Source organism: Sabethes cyaneus, chromosome 1 (genome assembly GCF_943734655.1).
Source record: "Sabethes cyaneus chromosome 1, idSabCyanKW18_F2, whole genome shotgun sequence".
In the NCBI taxonomy this organism is placed as follows: Eukaryota; Metazoa; Arthropoda; class Insecta; order Diptera; family Culicidae; genus Sabethes; species Sabethes cyaneus.
The window spans coordinates 161,224,666-161,240,359 of NC_071353.1; the positions used below are offsets into that span (position 1 = coordinate 161,224,666).

Genomic DNA, 15,694 nt, shown 5'->3' on the forward strand with positions numbered 1-15,694 from the left:
GGTAAGGCCATCGACCGTCATCATTTGACTTAGATCTGCGTGGAGGCGCCAGGTGGGAGCTTGAGAGAGCCAGAGCTATGTTTGACGCTCCTTCCAGGTAACTCTCTCCATTTCATACCCTTCTTCTGCCTTTCAGCAAAGCAAAAAATCAACGGTTCACGTAAAATCCTGCGCAGGAGAAAAGATATTAATCGCTAGGTATTTACGTCTTTCCAACTCGCTGTTTACAGCCCACCCAAGCAACAATGTAAGTTTTATTGCACTCTTATGGCGGTCTTCATGACTAATTTTGGTCTTAAATGCCATCGTAAGAGTGTAATAAAACCCAAACAGTAGTATCAGAAAACAACCTTCAGTTAATATTTTTCGAATCATTGCTGATAAAGACCATAGCATGAATTGGATTTTTCGTCGTCAAGAATATTCGACTTGTTGAGATGAGGATGTTTTGTCACGTTTTTCTGGCGCACTTTCCCAACACAGACGTCAAATTGGACTAGGCTTAATCGTCGCACGACCAAAATCTTCGACCTGTTGGGACGAGGAGATTCTGTCATTGCTTTCATGAGGTTTGTTCTAACCAATCATGAAGCGAAGATTTTTAGTTGGGCAATGCTTCATTAGTTATTTTCAATTTTCCAATAATGTAACATCAATAATTAATATTTTTCGATATGTGGGTCGACACGTAGTAGATTTTCCGATCGATTGGTGTAAAAATATTGTCGACCAGGAAACCGCTAAGTTTTTAACGTTCAAAATCTGACCATCTTTTCAACAATCTTTTCGAAGTAGATTCTTTGGAATGTCACCCTATACCAGCAACCTTTCAGAAAGACGTAGTCCTACGTCAGAAACAGGAATATAAGTCACCTATAAATTAGGAGAAAGGCTGCTGATGTGTTTTAAGCTGAAGAAATGACCAATTTAGTCTTGTGAAATTGATCCAGCGAATCGAGAAATACCAAATCCTTGAATCTGATAAAATATGAAAACTGTGAAAGCAGTTGAAAAAAAAACAGTGCAATCATAAACTGTGCTTACCAAACAAAACTTCTGTTGAGACCAAAGAAATAAATAAGTAAAACTTGTTAAATTGTATCCGAAAAGCGAGAAATTTTCGCTCCAATCTGCAAAATTATCCAGTCAGTTTAGTTAGGAAACCTCAATGCACATTCCATTTCTCCAACTCCGATTAACCATTCATGAGTTGCTGAAACTTCACCGGGACACCGGTCGTCGGTCGGTAGCGTACCGACCAAGTCCCACTTCCATTCCCCTAGCCTCCATGATGATGGCCTGTGCACGTTGGACAAAGTTCCCCCGGCGCAGCCGGTTCGGGCGGGTGGGCGGACTTAGACTTTCGCCACTTGCTGCTGCTGCCGCTGCTGTTCGGAAAGTTGTGTCCCTCATGCAAAGCACAAATCAGGTGGAAATCGCTTTCCGTTCGCTCAACTATTTTCAATCAATTTCTCACCGGTTGAAAAGTTTCGTTTCGCTGCCACGCGCCTTTTGAAAAAGGAGTAAAAAACCGGTGACAAAAAATGAAGAGAAACAAAAAGGAGAGAGAGAGAGAGAAAAAGCCAGTAAGAGATGACGACGGTGCGGTGGTTTGTGTAAAAATGTAACCCAAATTCGGCAAAATGTTGCTGACAGGTTCGAAATTGTTAGCGAACTGTAATAAAAAAAAAATCCCGGGAAACTTTTTACCTACAAAACGCAAAGACTGTGTGCCTGCCTGTGCGCTGCACGACTGCACTTCACTTTTGGCGTGCGGGTAATGAATTTTTTGTCGTTCCCCGTCCCGAGTTCTCTGTTGAAATTGAGAAAAAAGTTTTTTTTTGCTGCTGCCTTATTCGGATAGAAATTTTACATTATTATTTGTAGCAACCAGAGCAACCACCGTTCGTTCGTTCGTTTGCTAGTCACCGTTTTCGTCGGAATGATGCAGTTTGGAAATTCGGAACCGGAGCCGGTTTATATGAAAAATACTGGTAAAAATACTACTGCCTGCCACTGGCATGCTTCAGCCATTTTCGTGCTTCGGCAAAATTCGGTATGTTAATGGAAAAATAACTCCCAGACAAGTTTTTCCAGACTGTAAAGCGCGGCCTCAGGATGGTTCCCTTTTTGGTGGGTGCTGGCGGCTGTCTTGTGTCACTGCTACTATCTGTTGATCCCGTGATTAGCCCGAACCTGGCCGCATGTACTGCTGGAGGGGTGGGTGGTAAACAAGCCCATCGTCCCATCTATAATAATGTGCCAAACCAAGCCAACAACGAGGTGTTGCGGACTTCGAACAACAACCGAACAACCGATTGTTCGACATCATATGTGTGACGGCCAACCATCGAAACCGCAACTTTATACCACTGCGGTTCGGATCCATTTGTTGATTTTCCTCCTGTACAGGGATTTCTGTCCCCGGGTGTGTGTGTGTCTGCGTGAAAAGCGTGTTGTTATGAAAGGCAAAACTGTGGTTTACCTCCAATCGATTCTCAGACCACATGTGGGAGAAAACGTTAAATCCGAACGATAAACATGTCCATTTGACAAGTTTGACTAACTATATGTTTTTATCCTTTCCTGTTTTATTTGCAGACAATTACTAGCTCCTAATATTGTACAGAAACACTATCTCCCCAGTGGGTTCGCGCAGGATTCACATCGAGTAAGTACCCCCATTTTTGGCACTGAACTACAGTCATAAATCCAATAAATTTCCATCGGAGGAGGAAAAAAAACTCCCATCCCGTGGGAGCAGGCCAGCCCGGCAAACCAATTTCACAAACAAGTAAAAATGTCTGTTAACATAACGACAAATGCGTGAACAGTGCGTTCTCAACCAGCCTTCTACCGAGAAGCAAAAACTCTCCACTGATTGCAAAATTAAATTTATGAGCAAAAAAATAAAGCAAACAAACTACCCTTTTTACACAACCCTTCCACCCCCGGGCTTTCCGGTGGTGTGTATGATGCTATGCTCACACACATACACACACACAGTCGAATGCACGCACGGTTCGAATGTGCGCTGTTTTGATTGATGAAAATGATAAACGCGAAACCCGGGAAAAACGACACCGCGAAAAATGAGATTTTTTTTCTATCATCCATCGGACGAGAGATGTTGATCACTACTACCGTTCATGCTTTATGCTAATCGGAACGGATAACACGGCCGAAAAGGATTCTGATCATCTCTTTGTTTTTTCATCAAGCTTGTTAAAAATGTTAGATTTTTTCTGACTTCCCCAAAGTGTGTTGGTTGGTGGAAAAAAGAAACCTTCAAGGGTAAAAAAATCGTAGACTTATTGTAGGGTCAAAAGCAACCCCGCGCTTGTTGTTCGGTAACAATGAACATAAGGCTGGTGGAATTATTCGAAACATTTATTCTATTCAGACAAGCTCATCCGAAATCACAAATAATGGGGCCCAACCTGTTTCGTTCGACGGTAGTACAACACTAATGCTTTCGAGGGTTTTTGTGGTTGTTGCTGTGGCGCTGCTGGGTTGCCTTTATCGATACAACAAGAAGAACCACACGCACATAAAAAAAGTCAGAACATCCTTCGGAAGCACATTAGAAAAACCGCCCAAAAACACAACCTTTCATCGGAGCATTACTTCCAAGAAGACGTCGTCGTCGACAATGACAATAGTAATAATAATAATAATAACAACGTCGGAGCGAGTAGTGGGTCTAGCATTGTTCGCAAAATGGTGGAGGAAAAATTCTTCCGCACGAAAGATTTGCAACTCGAACTAAGGCAGAATAAAAAGGAAAATTACGAATGCGTGGGTTTGGTTAAATCAAATAAAGCCTTCGCCCGTCAGTGATTCAGTGTTTGAAGAAAGCCGAAATTGATTCCGTTTGTGAATGTATTGCTGTCTCTTTTAGGAGGATCTGCTCGAACGAATGGGCTCTTAATGTTGGATCTCTGGACGACTATGACTGATTCTATTTAGCCACTAATATACGTCTCTTTGTCACACCATATTACATCGCAACACTACACAGCAAATTGAATTAAAACATTTATAGGAGCTTTTCATTAAGGTTGACATATCCTTCAGTTGATCCGAATTTTTCCTAGACAAACTTTTTTGGTTGCTTAAACTGTTGATTTGAGATTTTTTGAATAATTTGGCAGTTTGTACCAGAAAAAAATTACAATTTTCTGAATTATGCCTAGTAAATATATACTGTGAAGTACGAAAATTGCATGTACTGCGCAAAACAAAGATTGACTGGACAGGTAGGTCTTGAACAACCCACTAGCTCTCAATCCCCGGTCGAGTGCGTCAACCGATTACACCACCGCACCGCACTAATTATTTCGCCTGTCTCTACACATGAACTGGTTGGTGGTGTAATTGGAAAACGCACTCGACCGGAGATTGAGAGTTGTTTGTCCAGGTAACAATTCTACAGTCGCTTAGTTTTATTTGATGTTTGTAATGGTTTAATTGTGGTATTAATCATTACCTCTGGTTTTATCATGGTGTTGTGAAATATTAAGATGATCCAAGTCTAATACTACTTATGGCTGCGACACATCTCTTATAAACTTACTGTAGGTGGGGCGCAGCAATAAAATATGGTGCGCCAATCAAAGTTGATTTTATTGCGGCTGCTTGTCTAACCGCAATAATGAGCAAACTATGAGTTGCAGAAAGGAAGTGATTACTAATAGATTTTTTCTCATAATGCAGCCAGAAAGATTTTGCTTAAAATTAAGGTTATGTTACGAATATATTACTTTATTTACACAAAGTTTAATCAACTGGTTTAAAACAAATTGCAAAACTTTGATGGCGCGTTAGTTTTAGCCACTTGTCATTCCAATATGCACGATAAAATTTAATGCGCAAATGCTGCACAACTATGGAATCTGTTGAAAATTTATTATTTACTAGAGGACCCGGCGCGCGTTGCTACGTCATTCTAAAAAGGCGGTACATGCATAATCTTGAAGATTTGATTAATTGTAATCTTGCAACCAAGAGCTTTCTTTTTGACAACCCAAGATATTCCTACCTAAATCATGCCGCAAATTTCTAATCCAACGCATCAGCAGTTGTAACTCGAGCAGCAAGTCCAACGTAACGATTTGGGTTTTATTACCAACCCTTAAAATGGTAATGTTGGCAAAATCGTAAGAAAATATCAGTGTAGTTCGATTGAAATCAGTTGAAAACTGGTCAGAAACCATGAACTTAGTGTAATTTCAACATTATTTTCATTTCAACAATGTATTTTCTCTTCAATTTTGTTTTTAAAATAAGTATTATATTATCTTACTTTTATTTAATTTGACCCATTATCTAGGCTTCACCGATTTATTCTTAACAATTTTGTTCCAAATTTATCTTATATTTTTTTGGTATGGACGGCAACACTCGCGAGTTCGATTGCTTTTTGAATACTGCAAAAAATTCTGTTTAATTTGTATGAGAGCCCTCCCCCCTTCCAGAGGGGAGAGGAATCTCAATACGCCATAGAAAAAACTTTTGCCTGCAGTAACCCCCAAATTTATTTGCTATGGGGAAAATTGTTATGGGGAAAATTGTGTTTTATTTATGTGGGAGCCCCCCTCTTAGAAGAAGAAGGTTTCTCAATCTACCATAGAAAAAAAATTCTACCTCCAAAAACCTTCACATGCCAAATTTGGTTCCATTTGCTTGATTAGCTCCGAGTTATAAAGAAATTTGTGTTTCATTTGTATGGGAGCTCTCCCCCCCTCTCTTCTAGAGGGGGAGGGGTCTCAAACAACCATAGAAAAAATTCTGTCTTTAGAAACCCCCACATGCCAAATTTGGTTCCAATTGCTTGATTAATAGTCAAGTTATGAGGAAATTTTGGTTTTATTTGTATGGGAGCCCCCCTCTTAAAGGAAGGAGGGTTCTCAATCTACCATAGAAAAAAATTCTACCTCCAAAAACCTTCACATGTCAAATTTGGTTTCATTTGTTTGATTAGTTCCCGAGTTATAAAGAAATTTGTGTTTCATTTGTATGGGAGCCCCCCCTCCCTTCTAGAGGGGGAGGGGTCTCAAACAACTATAGAAAAAATCCTGTCTTTAGAAACCCCCACATGCCAAATTGCGTTCAATTTGCTTGATTAATAGTCAAGTTATGCGGAAATTTTAGTTTTATTTGTATGGGAGTCCCCCCTCTTAAAGGAAGAAGGGTTCTCAATCTGCCATAGAAAAAATTTCTGCCTCCAAAAACCTTCACATGCCAAATTTGGTTCCATTTGTTTGACTAGTTCCCGAGTTATGAAGAAATTTGTGTTCCATTTGTATGGGAGCCCCCCTTCTAGAAAGGGGAGGGGTCTAAAACCATGCTAACAACATTCCTCACATCAAACGCAATGGGTATGCCAAGTTTCATCAAAATTCGTCGAGCGGTTCGCGAGTCTATCCCGGACACACGAACAGCATTTCATTTTTATATATATAGATTCCTTCGGATATTTCCTTAATGGTCGCTATAAATCAAATCGATCAGAATGATTTGGTATTAAAACTTTCATTTCTCTGCTCACGGCTATATATTTAAAAGTTAATGAGGCTCTCTGGGTGATACAGCATTTTACGCAGCCAGATTGATGCCTTATAGCTTAGTAGAACAAAGCAAAAGCTTCATTGAATTATATCGGTTGCTGTCATGTAACGAAAAGTATAATCGGTTTTATTACTACTTTCAGCAGGGTGTTATAAACATACTTATGTTTATGACCTAACTCCTCGAAAGGTTATAAAAGTCTTCTGAAAAGTGGGCCTCTTGGTCATCAGAAGGTTCTAGTGGAGCTCATAGTTTTTTTAGCAGTTTTATAAAATCGGTCGTAAAAACCACTAGACCATCGTAATAAAACTCAAATTGTTGCTTGGGTGTTCAAGTCCTATCAGTTCAGTAAATTATTTTTCACATTTTTTTTTATTTTTGCCTATCATTTTCCCATCTAGCTTGAAAAATAAAACTGGAACATGAGAAAAAAAAAGTTGAAGAATTTTTGTTTACGTGAAAAGTGTGAAACAGCTGCTTTCTAAATGAAAGAAACCACTATAAACCGTCAAACGGGGTAACTCGCAACAGCGGGGTAACATGCAACAACACTATCTCGATCCAAAATTTATTGTACTTTTTGATCTGTTATTTCAATTTTTAATTTATATCAGACTCTGAATCTTGTTGTTAACACTTCATAGAAGCCATAGATACTGTTATGTTGATTTTCTGCTGTTTTGGTGATTTTTAAAAAAATCCACAAGATGGTGTCAAATTCATCGTCAATTTTTCGTCAGTAAAACGTTTGTGTCGCCCACAGGCATTTCAAATAAAAGAAGCCTAACATACATTTTTATAGCAAAATAAACAATAAGGAAACAAAATAATCGATTTATGATGACTAGTTTTGTTTATCTTACTTGTTACCACATTATTCGTAAAACAAGTACATAAACGGGGTAACTTGCAACAGCTGGTAGATATAAAAAGCTGTGTTCCTTTGTCTTCAAGAGGCAAGTTATCATTTAATCTTGCATCAAACAATACTAAAGCACTCCTGAAGAGTGTAAGATACTTTCGGTAAGTCGGAAATATGCCAGTTTTTCTCTGGATATACTGAAAATGGCCATAGAAGAGGCCACCTCACTGAGAGAATCGACCAGCCTTATGACTATGACTAATTACGATCACTCGTAACGTAATGAACATTCATATATTACGTAACCAAGATATCGATGATTTTTAACTCTCCCGCTCCACTTCATGACGCGATTTTGCATAGTGGATATACGACATGTAATGCCAACACAACTCCCGCTTCCCTAAGTGTGTTACATAATATGTGAATGGTTCCTAAAGAAGGCAGCTCTAAAGGATCCAGACAAGGAATATCAACTGCATGAATAATATAAAAAGCTATTTGTAATTTCCGTTACGGGGCTCATAATTTTTTTTTACCAACGTGACATAGGACATTTATGCGTATATTCATAGCAAAAGCATTAAGAATCGCAGCCGACTTGCGATATCATTTGCATATTCAAGTCAAAAGAAACTCATACAAATCTTTAAATTCGTTCAATTTCCAAAAAATATTGCTTGTTGCAAGTTACCCCGTTTAAGGGGTTACCAGTAACAAATTAGTTAAAAAATTCTACAACAGCCAATATTGATCGCATATTTTTTCTCAATATGTGAAATTGTTCTATGCTTGACCTAATAACTTTGTAAATGTCCTCAAATGTACTACAGATTAGTTTTCACTTGCACTCATAGTTGACAACTGTTGCAAGTTACCCCGTTTGACGGTTGGATAAATGCAAAATGCAAAAGTGAAACTATTAATCCGAAATATTGAAACTAAAAATCTAAATTTTGGACCTCACCATAGATAAATATTCGGAAATTCACTAAACTAAAAGTTAGAGATGAGAAATGATCTGCAAATTATAAACCAAAAAAAAACAAGAAATGAGAGATAGAAAAATTAAAAATACAAAAACGTTTAAAAAACTCTGAAATACAAAAATGAAATGAGAGAAATACAAAAATGATACATAAAAATAAAAACGGAAAAATATTAGAAACGAAATATAAAACAGCAGCAAACCGAAATTCGAAATGCAGATGATAACATAAAACTGGAATTGAAACATGAAGAATTCAAACTCAAATATGGAGAGTTAATAACCAAAAATTACTATAATGAAATATAAAAAATCTGAGAAATTAAATATCAAAAATTTTAAAACTGAAATGTCTCCGATTTATTAAACCGGTTGGTTCATACGTTAGCATAAAATTCCTAAGTAAAATTTTGTCTTATTTTCACTTTTATGGCTCGTTTTTTCTTTCGTTATTTTTTTGTCTGAATTTTCTTTCTTTTCAGTGTAGTTTAGCTCTTTTTCGGGCCGTTTTTTCATTTCTTCTCTTTAGTTTCGGTCTTCCTCGTTTTCTATCATTTTTTGTTCCAGTTTCGTTGTTCTCGTTTTTTAATCGTTTTTTTCTTTGTCCTTTGTCGGCTTTAGCCTTCTGTTTTCCGTTTACTTTGTCCTATCCTTTGAAAGGGCTTCGTTTTCCCCCTTTTGTGCTTTCGTTTTCCTTCTTTTCTGTACCATTTTTTACCAGTCCTGTTTTCGTTTCCTTAAGTGAGTTTTTCTGGTTTAGTTCCGTGTTTTCTTGCTTTTTTCTACCATTTTTTCTCGTTTTTTCTTTTTTCTTCCATTTTTTATTTTTATATTATATTATTATACTAGCTGACCCGACAAACTTCGTATTGCCACAAATTAACCTGTGTTGTACATAAATCATGAATCTCGGATGATCTTTGTCACAATCTCGAGTTTTGCAAGCCCCCCAGTGGGCGGCGCTTCCGACGGCGGGTCACCGGCAACACTCGCGACCGTCTCGTCCTGAATGATCTAGTGTTACTATAGATAGTTTTTGTGGTCTTGTATTGACTAATGTTTTATGGAAGAGTCTCGAATTTCTCGAGTTCGATTAGATTTTGAGTTTCGCAAAAATTTTTGTTTTATTTGTATGAGAGTCCCTTACCCTTAAGGGATATCCCTTACCACAGGGGTGAGAGGTCTCTAACTATCGTAAAATGAATTCAAGACTCCAAAATCTCCCACATGCCAAATTTGGTTCCATTTGCTGATTAGTTCTCGAGTTATGAGGAAATTTGAATTTCATTTGTATAGGAGCCCCCCTCCTGAGGTGGGTAGGGGTCCCAATTCATCATAGAAAAAATTTTTGTCTCCAAAAACACCCACGTGCCAAATTTGGTTCCATTTGCTTGATTAGTTCTCGAGTTTGAGGAAATTTGTATTTCGTTTGTATAGAAGCCCCCCCTCTTAAAGTTGGGAGGGGTCCTAATTCACCATAGAAAATATTCTTGCCCTCGAAAACTTTCACATGCCAAATTTGGTTTCATTTGCTTGATTAGCTCTCGAGTTATGAGGAAATTTGTATTTCATTTGTATAGGAGCCCCCCCTTCTAAAGTGAGGAGGGGTCCCAGTTCATCATAGAAAAAAATTTTGTCTCCAAAAACACCCACGTGTCAAATTTGGTTCCATTTGCATGATTAGTTCTCGAGTTATGAGGAAATTTGTATTTCGTTTGTATGGGAGCCCCCTCTCTTAAAGTGGAGAGGGGTTCTAATTCACCATAGAAAATATTCATGCCCTAGAAAACTATCACATGCCAAATTTGGTTCCATTTGCTTGATTAATTCTCGAGTTATGAGGAAATTTGCATTTCATTTGTATAGGATCCCCCCTCCTAAAACGGGGAGGGGTCCCAATTCATCATAGAAAAAATTTTTGTCTCCAAAAACACCCACATGCCAAATTTGGTTCCATTTGCTTAATTACTTCTCGAGTTATGAGGAAAATTGTGTTTCAGTGGTACAGGAGCCCCCCCTCTTAAAGTGGGGAGGGGTCCTAATTTTCTATAGAAAATATTCTTGTCTTCGAAAACCTTCACATGCCAAATTTGGTTCCATTTGCTTGATTAGTTCTCGAGTTATGAGGAAATTTGTATGGAAGCCCCCCCCTTTTAAAGAGGAGAGGAGTTATAATTCCTTTTATAAAGAGGGGTGGCGTCTCAATTTACCATAGAATAAATTCTTGTCACCGAAAACACCCACATGCATTTTGTTCTATTTGCTTGATTAGTTGTCGAGTTATGCAGAAATTTATGTTGTTTCATTTGTATGGGAGCCCCCCCTCTTAGTGGGGGGAGGGGTTTCTAACCATCACTAAAACCTTTCCTGGCCCCAAAAAACCTCTACATGCATATTTTCATGCCGATTGGTTCAGTAGTTTTCGATTCTATAAGGAACATACGGACAGACAGACAGACAGACAGACAGAAATCCTTCTTTATAGGTATAGATTATATTATTATATTATCACTTCTTCAATTTGCTGCTTCTTTTTCGTCATTAGCTAGCCCTTTCTCGTCTCCGTCTATTTCGTTTTTCAACATTTCGTATCTCGTTTTTTGCTCATGTCTGTCACTTTTTTTCTGTTGCACTTTTTCTTTTCCCCTTTCGTCTTTTTTTCTTTTCTGTACCATTAGTTCTGTCCCGATTTTCTTATCTTCATTCTTTTTGCTGCGTATTTTCTCGTTTTTGCGTCTTTTTTTGCATTTTTTCTATCAATGTTCCTTTTCTGTAATTTTTTGTCCAGTTTTACGTCTTTTCTGCTCCGTTATTCATCCATTTTTTGGTCTATTTTGGATGTCCTCTTTTTTTGTTCTTTTTTTGTTTCGTTTTCCTTTATTTTTGTACCATCTTTTACTAGTCCTGTCCGTAGTTTCCGTTTCCTCAGTTGAGTTTTTCTGTTTTGTTCCGTGTTTTCTTGCTTTTTTCTACCGGTTTTTCTCGTTTTTTCTTTTTCCTTCCATTTTTTTTATTTTTCTGTTTTTCTGGCACTTCTAATTGCTGCTTGTTTCCTCGATTTTCCTCTGTTTCTTTCCTTTTTTCTAACTCTATTCCTCTGTTTCTCGTTTATTTGTTATTTTCTTAAATTTTTTTTTTCGATCCTCCCCCACTGTTATTTTTTAAGTCTATCCCTTGGTTTTCCAGCTCTTGTGCCGTCTTCTGACTTTTTGTTATTCAGTTGTTTCGTTTTTCATCATTTTCTAGCCCTTTCTCGTCTCGTTTTTCGTCTCCTTCTGTTTCGTTTTTCATCTTTTTGTTTCTCTATCATTCTCTTTATTTTTTCAATCGCTTTTCACCCGTTTCCCTTATTTTCTGTTCCGTTTTTTCTTTTATGTTTCGTTTTCCTTCCCTTTCTCTCCATTTCTTTTCTTTCTCAGTACTTAATTACTTCTTTTTTTCATTCCCGTTATTTTCTCGCGTGGTTTTTCTGGTTTTGTAACCTGTTTGTCCGGTTTTTGTCACGTTTTCCTTCGTGCTCGTTTCCCTTTTTTTCTTCTGCTCTCATTTTCCTTTTTTTTGCTTCTTCTCTGGAGAGCAGCAGACGGACTACCTCTTAAATCGTTCATCAGTCATCCTTCTGGGAATATGCTAAGCATAAGAAACTGTTTGCACTTGCACGTATTTCTGCTACGACTGGCAGGCTTCATCAGTCTCTGTTTTCGATTTATATGAAAAGTTTTGACTCATGCCCAACAAATTTTTTTTTGCCCTCCGATTTTTAATAAAACAGAAAAGCTGAAAAAAACTGAAAATAATTTGCAATGGTCTAAGCAAAAATATGGCAACACTATGAACTTAAAGAATAGCAAATCAATAACTGCAAACAGAAAATTCGTACCAAGAAAATCAACCCTTCAAACTACAAATTAAAACATTGTATTAAAAAATTTAAAACTCATGTAAAATATAAGTTTGACTGGTGCAAGGAAATTAAATTTTGAAACCTAAAACATTTCCAAAAATTAAAATTAAAATTCGCTCAGTTCTCAGCAAAACGAAAGGCATACACTCAAGTCTTTTTTTACACGGTTTGTTTTTTTCGATTACTCGAAAACGGTGCAGTTAAGGAACTATTTACAATCTACGTGAGGAATGTCGAGCTACTCCCAAAGGTATTGAGAAATAAATGAATGGTCTCTAAGTTACCCCGTTTTTAATACTCAAAAAACCAAACCGTGTAAAAAAAGTACTTGAGTGTACCTCAGTGTATTTATAAACACATTGCATTGTTGCAGATTCAGATGAACAATATTCCCAACGAACTGAATAAATTAAAAAAAAAAAAAAATCAACGAAGAAATCGTTTCATGCCAGCACATTGCTTTCACTCGCGGTTCCGCTAGGTAGTACATTACGTCCATTTTTCTTCCATTCGCTCTTAATCCAAGCGGCAATATTTTTCCACCTGACAGCCACCACGCCGCCATTGGCGGGCGGCACTCTTCACTAAACCCACGCTCTCGCATGTGAAGCTGAAAAACCATATGCTAACTTGTGTGTGAAACAGGAACCCACTGCACTGGACCGGGTGGTTTCACTTGGCTCCGGTTGATTCCTCGGGTTTTGCATGCCAGCAGATCCACAACTGTGGAACCAAACTGATAATTTACATAATATTATTGCATGAATGGTTCGCTCGTCGTCGCCGGTCGGCACATGTGAAGAGAAACAAGCGCACAGGATGTTTTGCCTGTGTCCTGCACTTTGCACTACTGGATTTCATCTTCGAAGCTTCGAAGGGGCAGCAGGAGCAGTAGCTTTTGTTGACGGTGTCTCAGTTGTCGTCGTCGTCGCTGCTCGAAGTCGTTTGTTATCAGTGCATTTTCTTCTTCGTTGTGTTCTGCAGACTGCTGCTAACATGCATCCTTCACAGGAAGGAGGTGGGAAACACGTGCGGTTGTTCGGCTGCCAAAAGCTAAGACTTTTATTCTTTCGTTCTTTGTGGGTGATATTTGAGCGTATGTCGGACGGAATCTTTTCCTTTGCTCAAAGATCTTTTTCTCGTCGTCGTCGTCGTCGTCGTTGTTGAAACTCAGACAAAAACATCGGCAAAGTTAAGAAACATACATATAGACAGGTAAGTCCGACGGATATAAATTTTCCTTCGAAAACTTTTGCAAACCCTTTCAGTCGTTTCGTTTTTCCGCTCGGCAACCTCTCGCCCGATGGAAAATGCAATGAACGGCTCTAATAGCCAACTAAAGGCGAGAACCGAAGAGGTGACACTGTTTCGGCAGAAATTTGTAGTCGGGTGTTGCAACAGCTACCACGGAGTGATAAACGGAGTGAAAAATTTTCCGCCTTTTGCTAAAATCCCGTTCTCTCCATCCACTTCCTCCTCTTCCATCACTGGGAAAAGTGACGAGAAAGTCCGCCAGCAGCCTGGATTTGTACGGCATGAATATTCAACCACGGCTTGAAAGGAGGTTTCTTCCACGACTCTCTGTGGGAGTTTGTACCGGTTGTCACTTGGGTGGACGAAAAACCCACCCGTGCCGTGTTGCGGCCGGAAACCTACCTACAAGTGCGTGTGTGTGAGTGTGAATGTGAATGTGTCACGCTTGCTGAAGCGGAAATTCGGAAAAAGTTGGCTCTTCGAGCTGCTGTGCAAGCAGCCCTTTTGGTTTGCCTACGGTACACGGTGGAAGGGTTTCGCTTCGCTCCGGTTAGCGTGTGCCAGCCAGCCAAGCCAGGTTGGAGGAACTTTGGGGATTTATTTTGGCTTCGCGTTGCTGTGCAACGTTTTACAACTTTTGAAGGCAAATCCGACGTTGGCCCAGTAAGGAAAAACGAACGACTAAAAAAAAACGATCAGTTGGGGCTGTGTTGTTTGTTGTTTACTGCACTTGAAGCATGGGCATTCGCTGCTGTTGTTGCGGGGGCGGTGTGGTGAGTAACTGTTTCGTTGGTGTGCTTTCATGGAAGGTTTTTCACTTTTCGCTCGGAGGCTTGTTTGAAGTGGATTAGGTTTGACTTAGGTAGAGAATCGAAGGATTTCCGTACTTTCGCGGTTGGTTTCGTTCGAAAAAATAAAACTTGCGGTCGCAAAACTCTAACGGTAAATAAGGAAAACAGGATGAGAGTGTTTCTAATTTTGGAAGAGTTCCATACATTTTTCTAGTCGAAAGATCGCAGTTTTGGGAAAACGATTAACTCTATTTGAAACCTAGTTTTTGCTCACGTGCATTTTTCGGCTTTTGCTCTTGTGCTTAAGATTTTTATACGCCGTGATTTATATCAGTAAGAACCAATTCTCGGTTGACCATAACGCGGTACAATTATAACGCGATACAATACAATTTCATTTGTATAGGAGTCCCCCCCCCCCTCCTGAAGCGAGGAGAAGTTTCAATTCACCATAGAAAACATTCTTGTCTCCAAAAACACACACATGTCCTATTTTGTTCCATTTGCTTGATTAGTTCTCGAGTTATGAGGAAATTTGTATTTCATTTGTATGGGAGAGCCCCCCCCCTCCAAATAAGGTAAGGGGTCCTAATTCATCATAGAAAAAATTCATGCCTCCAAAAATACCCACATGCCAAATTTGGTTCTATTTGCTTGATTAGTTCTCGAGTTTTGAAGAAATTTGCCTTTCATTTGTATAGTAACCCCCCCTCCTAAAGTGGGGAGGGGTCCTAATTCATCATAGTAAAAATTCTTGCCTCCAAAAACACCTACATACCAAATTTGGTTCCATTTGCTTGATTAGTTCTCGAGTTATGAGGAAATTTGTATTTCATTTGTATGGGAGCCCCCCCTCTTAAAGTGGGGAGGGGTCCTATTTCACCATAGAAAATATTATTGCCCTCGAAAACTTTCACATGCCAAATTTTGTTCCATGTGCTTGATTAGTTCTCGAGTTATGAGGAAATTCGTATTTCATTTGTATTGGAGCCCCCCCTCTTAAAGGGGGGAGGGGTCCTAATTCACCATAGAAAATATTCTTGCCCTCGAAAAGCTTCACATGCCAAATTTGGTTCCATTTGCTTGATTAGTTCTCGAGTTATGAGGAAATTTGTATTTCATTTGTATGGAAGCCCCCCCTCTTAAAGGGGAGAGGAGTCATAATTTCCCTTCTAAAGAGGGGAGGGATCTCAATTCACCATAGAATAAATTCTTGTCACCAAAAACACCCACATGCCAAATTTTGTTTTGTTTGCTTGAGTAGTTCTCGAGTTATGAGGAAATTTGTGTTTCATTTGTATGGGAGTCCCCCCTCTTAGTGGGAG

The 15,694-nt window shown here is 38.8% G+C and overlaps 1 protein-coding gene across 1 annotated transcript in view; it reads left to right on the forward strand.

Moving 5' to 3' along the window:
• The window catches only part of LOC128732897 (disintegrin and metalloproteinase domain-containing protein 30), a 439,446-nt gene that overhangs the window by 125,141 nt on the left and 298,611 nt on the right, over positions 1 to 15,694 (forward strand). Inside the window, exon 4 of the mRNA XM_053826334.1 lies at positions 2,602 to 2,671. Coding sequence (XP_053682309.1) covers positions 2,602 to 2,671 — 70 coding nt within the window. The remainder of the gene's footprint in view (positions 1 to 2,601; positions 2,672 to 15,694) is intronic.